Source organism: Aulostomus chinensis, chromosome 23, assembly GCF_037954235.1.
Source record: "Aulostomus chinensis isolate RoL2024-O1b breed Wild chromosome 23, RoL_Achi_v1.0, whole genome shotgun sequence".
Taxonomy (NCBI): domain Eukaryota; kingdom Metazoa; phylum Chordata; class Actinopteri; order Syngnathiformes; family Aulostomidae; genus Aulostomus; species Aulostomus chinensis.
Window position 1 is genome coordinate 13,918,508 of NC_141342.1, and position 8,529 is coordinate 13,927,036.

Below are 8,529 nucleotides of genomic sequence, written 5' to 3' on the forward strand. Positions count from 1 at the left end.
AATATTTCCCAAATTCATGACACAGTTTTCTACAGTTCTCTGTCTGGAGTAGAAGCTGAGTTTTCTAGTCAGGAAGAATGCCAGGAATTTAGGATTTAATAAAAGAAATTAAAATCAAAGTTATAAATGGATTTGTTGGACCTTCATAATGTATAATTCTGATCATATGCACTTTAGCAAGTTTGAGCCACAAGCAAGTTAAAGGAACATGCCATTTTTTTGGGTGGTGGTGGTGGTGGTGGTGGTGGTGGTGGTGGTGGGGGGGGGGGGTATGTACTTCTGCATCCTCCCCAGATCCAGACAATAGTAAAGATACCCATGTTTGTTCTTTGCTACATAGGGAGCCATAGATAGCTGGCTACCAGTTAGCTTAGCGAAATGAACAGTAATGGCTGGGAAGTGTTAGCATACCTCTATCAAAAGTCAAGAAGAGTATCTGTCCTCTACTCTGGCTCTGGGGAAGATGGCAAAGAAGCGTTCTTCCCCCAAAAGCAGGTGTGTTCTTTTAACTCGCCATGGGGAGAAAAGGGCCAAAGTCTCAAATGATCCTCACTTTTCTGGGTTGGACTTTATACACCATGCACTTGACCCAAGATCTTATAAAGAATAATCATTACACAGCAAAAGCTGACACCTTCCTTGGCTGACATATAGGACATTTTTTCACATAACATTTACCCACTTCATGGGACATGAAAGAACCTGAGGATGCCAGCATGATGCTAACAACTTGAACTTGCCTGGAAGGCCAAAACACCGAGCCTCTTGCAAGAGATTCAAGTTATGTTTCTGCTCACTAGAGCGCCGTCTTTTTCTTTTGTCTCGTAGTCGGACAAATGACAGCTGAAAAACATTAAAACACAGATAGCTAAAGAGTAGTCTGATCCATTTTCCAGCTGCAGTCTTGACAGGATTAGTGATCAAAGTAGGTCCCTCATTTCTCATATGGCAATCATATGACTTTCAATTTGCTTCCTAAATTTTTACAGACTGATAGGTGCATCTTCGGCTGTTTTAGCTTCATGACATAATAAAATAACATAAGAACAGCATTAACTCACGGAGGCTTTTCAAAGGAATTTCCTTATTGCCTGTCATACCCTGTATTGTCATGAGAAGATTTGCACTCCTCACATGTGTGTGTGTGTAGGCTAGTCGCTAGTTAGCTTAGCTTAGCACATACAGGTACAGCACAGTTCCTTTTAGCATCTACAGTTCCCATTAGCATCAACTACAAATGATGGAAAATGGAGAGACGCATATTCAGATATGATTCCCCGAACCCACAAAAACTGGCAGCAAATTTCCCAGGTTGGTAGAAGAACATGGATATTTCACAATGCCTTTCGACAAAGATCGGATCAAATGTGACGCCATTATTTTTGAAGAATAACCTGAAGAAGAAGTTTCACCATCAACACGTGAACGCGGAGTGCCACTATAAATACTTGTCTTTTCTAACAGAGTGCTTGTTTTCAGGCCCAACTACACGTGTACTTCAGATGTGCATCGTCCTGCTGGGCCTGAATCATCCCTGAATGTTTTGTCCACATAATCAGTCCCTGAAAGAGTCCGGTCTGGTCAGTCGCGTCAGTCCGAGGAAGAGGAGAGGCAGTTAGTTGAAATACAGTTCTTTCGTCAGCATGGAGACCACGCAGGGAATCTGCTTCTTCTCACTGAAGCGTGGGTCCTCAGACCAGGATTCAAAGCTGGTGGCCACCATGTAATTGACACGTGTCAGGATCTGCATTATTTCCAGCTGTTTGCCGAACTCGTTGAGGACGTTGCACAGTGCTTGAACAAACCAAGAGCCACGCCCAGGGTTTCTCCATGAGTAATACCCTGGGAAAATTATCATCAGCGTGAATTACAAGAAAGACGGCTCAACGTAACACAAGTTGTATACACTCCAATAAACAAAGACTCAGTTGATTACCTGGCACGGTGGAGTAGGCGAAGAGGAAATCCGCCTCTACAGGGATCTTATGTCTTGGATTAGCATCGGTCTCCAGGGTATCGTTCGGCGGACCCGAATCTGTCTGTATACCATCATCAAATTCAGAACCCCGACAAGCCTGGTGAAGTAAATGAAATGACATTTCATTGTGATCCTGAGTAGCTTTCTCAACGATGACCTGGTGAAGCAATTAAAAACATTAACTGTTTTTAAAAAACGGGGAGAGGAAACACAGAGTAATTCTTATCCTTCTCCTTTGGGAGGAGAGGCCATTTCACTCTGCCTTATCAACATCATGTTAAACTGCAGGATCGCTTACCTGGATGAAGAAGAGTTTGGGCTTTCCCACTAAGCTTTTGCACATGTCGCCCCTGAACAGCGAGGTCATGGTCTTGATGGGCATGGCGCCGTCTGTGCCGTAGATCATGCCCTCCTCGCCGTGGCTTAGCAGGATACAGGCGAAACACGAGCTGTCACTATGGTCTTCCTCCGAGGCTGACCCATACACACAAACACACACTTAGGCCTCATTAAACTGCTCAGTTGATGATGGTCCACACTGAAATTTGTACAACTTTTTATTTGTTCGCCACAGTTCTTGAAGAATTTGAAGTAGCATCTAAGTTACAGACTAAAATTTGCTGAGACAAAATGAAGTGAAAAGTCTCAAACATAGATGAAGGATATGTGTTCACCTGTATCTGCTGGTTGCGTTGTTTATTCGCCTGCCCTTCAGTCAACAGGACAGTGTAAAAACTAGCAGTGGATGTCTGTGCTTTCCAGTCCCCTCATCTAGTTTCAATCCAAACTGGGTTTGTGTTTTTCTATTTCAATAAAGCTCTGCAGGGATGACCTGTTTCCGTCAACCAACCACAACTAAATCTTGAACCACTTCTGTTTTCTGAGTCAAGATATTTAACAACTTGTCAGCAGCCGCTGTTTTTAAGATGCACGGTTGCTTCAAAATTCATGAAGAACGCAATGTTAAACTAAGTTAAGCCAGCGTGACCCACAGAAAAAAAAACAAAAACAAAACCTTGACTTGATTTTCAACAATGCAAAAAACAATGTGAAAAGCTCCACAGTGGAGAACGTTCACCATCAGGAGTACACAAATAAGCCGACTACACTTCATAACAGTGTGTCTGATTTTCAAATGTCTTCTGTAATAATTTTATAACCAAGACCATGTAAGTAGACCATGACAGCATCTTTCCTGATAGACACGATCACCAACTAGTCAGGCCTCAATGTCGCTTGGGTCACTTAGAGGCCATTAAAGAAACAGTACTCATAGGGAACAGAAGAGATTTGTTGGTGCTACTGAAGTCCCATCTTTCATTAAAACTGGCAAAGCAATAAAATAAGACGCTGAATAGTGACACCGAGTTAGAAAAGTACCCCCTGCTGTCTTACCAGGTAGTTTTGACATCAAACACTTTAAGTTATGTTTTTTTAAATGTAATCTTACAGCTAATAACTGTACTATGATAATTATATAGTTTGCCGCAAACCTTAAGATATATCTGTGCTTCTCATCATTCAAAATCTTTTCAAATTACCTAAAATGAAAATACTTAAATCCAATATGTTTAAACTGATTAATGTAACAATTCAGTGTGGGTAGGTTACAACTAAAAGCTAGTGTGTGAGGCACAAAACCAGCCCCTCTTTTCAGTACCAGAAAGAAAATTCTCAACTTTTTCGTGATGCGTATAAAAAAGGTCACTTATGAAGTACAGCAATCAGATCAGAATTGCTGTGTGTTTCGTCCCGGCTGACAGAAAAAGGATAAAAGGGTTAAAAAAAAAAAAAAAACCCAACAAACTGGCAGTCAATGCAACAAGGAGCAGAATACTCACCCTCTCTAAGAAGACGCTCCATCTTCTCACACGTCTGATCGTTGTAGATGCAAACGTCGAAGCCCAGACTCTTGAAGCACTTGAACAGCTCGCCTGCGTCTCGGTCCGTGCCATTGCGTACATTCATCCCTGTAGACACACACTCCTTAGAACACACACTCCTTACGCTTTCACACTGAGTAACGCTGGATCTACTTGTACGAGGGGGTTGGCTGTACCTGTCTTTTCATCAAAGTTTTTGTTGTTGATGATGATGCACTTGCCCACTCGCTGGTGGCTCATCTTATACTGGAATGTTGGTGAAACAATTCTGTAATGGCTTTCAGAAGAGTAGTCCTGCTCCCGCGTCTGGCCATCCTTATTCTTCTTACTGAAAGAGTCAGAGAAGCAGAACGATAAACAGGGTCAACACTCGGTAAATTCGGGATAATTCAAAGAAGCACAAGATTATTTCCTTAAAAGCTGTAACTGATAGCAAACAATTAAAATAATGTTGCCAAGGCTGCTACTTTTGTCTAAGGCAATACTGTCATTTAGATTTACAAGAAACAATTAAACAAAATACAGCAAAATCAATTAGTACTGTGAAGGAAAACAACAATGACCAGGCAATATGAGTTTAAAAAGGACTCTTTTTAACTAATGTGCTCATCAACCTTTTAGCATAGTTAAAATCATGACTTTTAGCCAAAATAATCCAGCATATCATGGTTGCTTCACAGCACTTAGTCAGACACCAAAAACTACATACACTTTCAAATAAGGCATTAACTTGACGGCCAAATTTGGTCGCAGTAATCCACCATCAGGTAAACCAAAAAAAAAACTAGAGCATTTTTGCTGAACGCAAATATAAAACAAAATAATAATAATAATCTGAGGCAGATCAATGTAGATTGAACGAGAGGAAATCTTCGAGTGGCAATTCTGGCACAGCTGCCATATTTCCATTCTTTGAAAGATCCATCCAGATAGCGTAACCATCAGCGGCCCATTGGGGGCTCACAAAATCCAGGCTTGTTCCAGAAGAGCCTAGTCATCAGGTTACTCAAGCACCGGAACAATACGCAGCCTCATGCACATACACTCAAAAGCAGCCCAGCCATATACTATTAAACATGTGATTCGGCGGGCCCCCCCCTCCCACCTCCAAATTGTGCCACCTACTGTACCGACCAGCTGAGGGTGGGCAAAGAGCTGCGCCTCTGTTTTGCTGTGGGCTGGGCAGGGCAGAAAGAGGAGGAGGGTGAAGAGGAATATGGCGTTTCTCTTACCTGGGTTCGTCATTAAGTGCTACGCCACTCTGCATCTGAAACGCGTTGGTTTTGTCTCGTTTCTTTTTTCCCCCAAAAGAGTTTGTTTCTCCAGAGCTGGCAGTTTAATTTTTGGCAGTGTGCTAGGATCCTGACATGCTCTCTGTACTGGATGGAGACCTGACTGGGCCAGTGGGCGCTGAGGACAGGGGCGGCGCACTGTGAGCCCCCTGAGTCAGCAGCCTCGCCATCACACCAGTGCTTTCTAAAAGCCTATTCACACACGGCCCCTACACCTCGCTGCCTGCTGAGGTCAGACAGGGCAACAAGTTGCTCCTGTGCTGACAGGCAGAATCCACCTGCACCAGCAGGCCTACTTTTACACCTGACACTTTGGCCTGCATCTTACATCATTTCAGCTCCATTACAAATGCACAAAACAGGATTCGGAATCACGTACAGCATCTTTATTCCTTTATATTTATAGGCATGACAGCGGAGGCATCACACTAGAGCTGCGCAATCTAACTGAACCATTGAACTGAAATCAAAGCCCCGAGATGGCTTACTGTATTTTCCAAAATCACGAAAAGGCACAATATTTGTTAAAAGCTAATACTGGATCAAATACCATTTTAAATAATTATAGTCCTGCAAAGATGGCCTAGCTACACATAATATTCTACAAACTTCTTTGTTTGATACCAATCCCCAATGTAAACATTTATATTCCCTTTAATGTCATAAATCATTTTAAAATTGCAAAATCAGCTCAAAAAATACCACAATGAGGATTTTTTTTCCAAAATTGATCTATTCATTGGTCATGCCTCTGACAGCAAGGCAGCCACATCTAAGAGGCTATGCAATAATCGTTACAGCACTTAAGTATCAAGTACCTGCTCATTTCTCAACACACTATGATGCTGGTTTAAGAAAATTAAAAATAGAAGTTAAATCTCTTATTTTCATAGATATCAGACTCACACCGGGAACACAGGCCTTCTTTTTTAAATACCGGTGTTTCAGATGAACTTAACAAGTGTTCCTCCACAATATATTTCACAGCGCCACCTTGTGAGTCGGACTGCAATAAACAGAGATGACTCCCCAGTCGTCAAGTAAGGCGAGTGCATCAGAATTTACACTCTGGTAATCTCTGAAGACACTGACAGTGATTAATGTATCAACCATGAACAATAAACAATGTAAAGAAAAAAGTCAGTTACATGACTATCCATCTATCCATTTTCTATACCGCTTATCTATTAAGGGTCTCGTGGTGGGGGGTGGGGGGGGGGGGGGTGGAGTCTATCCCAGCTGACATTGGGTGAGAGTTTGGGTTCACCCTAGACGGGTTGCCCATCCTTCGCAGGGCCATCAGTATGGTCAATATCAGTATTTTGCTCAAGGACACTTCGACGTGGTCACCAGGGGAAAGTGAGGATCGAACCAGCGACCCTTCGGTTACTAGACAGCCACACTACATCTGAGCCATGCCGCCCCTCCCAGGATATTATAATATTACATAAAAAAACTACATCCTCTCTTTCATAGAACAATAAGGTAATCAGCACTAGAATGACCAGGGGTGAAACGTGAGACCACAAGACAACCACAAAGACACTTCCTGCGTGACAGCCCCTGAGGACAACAGATGAAGTAACAGGCTGCAGCAAAGGAGGTGAAACCACTTTTAAACCACAATCTGAAAAGGGAAAAAAAAAAAAAAAAAAAAAACAGGAAACAGTTTGCAGCCTCAACAGTCAAATCAACAGAGCTCCATAGGCTGCATCCATACCCCCCCAACAGTTAGGCTGACCCCACCCACCCCTTCACACACACTCTGATGTCCTACTGTCTGACAAAAGGTATCAAAACATTTGGGGCAGCTGGACTGTAAAAAAATCATGGTAGAAACTTCTCATTCTTAAACCTTATCTTGGATGTCTCTTTGCAGTCGTCATGCTCTATGCTTCAGTGGTGCGTGACTCGTCATGGAAGTCAAAGCTAGTTTCATGTGCACGATCACACAAACACTCCATGAGAGCTGATTTTTTTTTTTTTTTTTTAATTTGGGATACATTTGTGTTTGTGTACTGTGTGAATACTGGAGAGGAAAAGGAAGTCACCCTCCAAACAGAAGAAATCTGCCCCGGCGATCCGGTTTGGCGTCTGTTTGATCTCCTTCCAGCTTCCTTTCACATTCTTCTCCAAGTTCAGTCGATTCGGCAGCTTCTCTGGCCATCTAGACACGAGGGGACATTAAATGCAGTTTATCTCGTGGTCTACTTAACATTCCGTTCAGAAAGTTGAATGACTCTACTCTAAAGTTTATAAAGTTTGATTCGCTTCATTTGCATCAAATTTGAACGCTATATCAGCTCTGGAATGAGTCGCTACTCAATAACAATTATCACCTATGTTGCTCGCTAGCTGTGTTCCTGGGTGTTAGCATCAAACCGGACAGATACTCCTCGCTGCTACGTCATTACTATTTTAAACTCATGAGCAGCTAAATTACATTTGCGTCGACTTACAATTGCGAAACGAGCCCACTCAGTCTATCTACAGCGGAAAAAAAGAAGAGTATTGAAGAGTTTCTGTTTCAAAGAGAACTTCTGAAAACGAAAGTACGTCAAAGTTGAAGAGTTCTCTCTCTCTCTGGAGGTGCGTAAATACGTCACAGCCGTGCGTCACTCAAGTCTGCAGCCACAGACTTTCATTCCAGCCAGGACACGTTAACTGCGTTATAGTGGCCAAGATACGCACACAGTTGTCAACAACAACAGTCCCCGAACAGCTTCACAAAAAGACAAATACATTCCAACACATTTATTTATAATAATTCGGTCATTTCAAACCATGTAGCTGCGATATTAAATGATTCATATGAGAAAATTCTATACACATCTTCTTCATTCACATCATGATATATCAGTAACCAAACCTGTACGCTTAGCAGAGAACATATATTTTGATAGTGAATTAATGTAGAACAACATTATTATTATCATGAATATTATACATGATATTTGATGTAATATCCCTCCATCCATCCATCATTCCACTTGTTCCTATTAAGGGTCGCGTGGGGGCTACAGATGTAGATGTGATGTGATGTAGATGTGTATATACATATATATATATATATATATATATATATATATATATATATATATATATACACACATTAGAGTCAGCTAATGGTGTGTTATACAAGGAATTTGACTATATCAGAGCAGAGAAACAATTAAATCTAATATTAACACACAAACACACACATATGTATTTTTATATAGAGACATATAGATATAGATATATTATCGATTAATTTATGACTGTGGGTGTTTACCTTGTTCTATTTATAGCTATAATGCAGTGTGTCACTCTTCCACTTATTTCTGTGTGTCATTATCAAGTGCCCATGCAGAGTTGGACTAGTTGTCCAACTCAG

General features: G+C 41.6%; 1 protein-coding gene across 2 annotated transcripts; it reads right to left on the bottom strand.

Moving 5' to 3' along the window:
* Positions 1-243: 243 nt before the first annotated feature.
* On the bottom strand, positions 244-7,740 carry casp7 (caspase 7, apoptosis-related cysteine peptidase). Of its 2 annotated transcripts, none has more exons than XM_086194720.1 (7): positions 7,613-7,740; positions 7,205-7,320; positions 4,038-4,189; positions 3,820-3,948; positions 2,277-2,452; positions 1,937-2,075; positions 244-1,842 (listed from the first exon to the last, which is right to left on the bottom strand). In XM_086194720.1, exons 2-7 carry the CDS (start codon positions 7,318-7,320, stop codon positions 1,616-1,618), a joined length of 939 nt encoding a protein of 312 aa, XP_086050846.1. In that variant the 5' UTR covers positions 7,613-7,740; the 3' UTR covers positions 244-1,615. The 2 variants fall into 2 exon arrangements, with proteins under 2 accessions (XP_086050846.1, XP_086050847.1); XM_086194721.1 differs by having other exon boundaries at positions 7,493-7,614.
* Between the last annotated feature and the right edge of the window lie 789 nt (positions 7,741-8,529).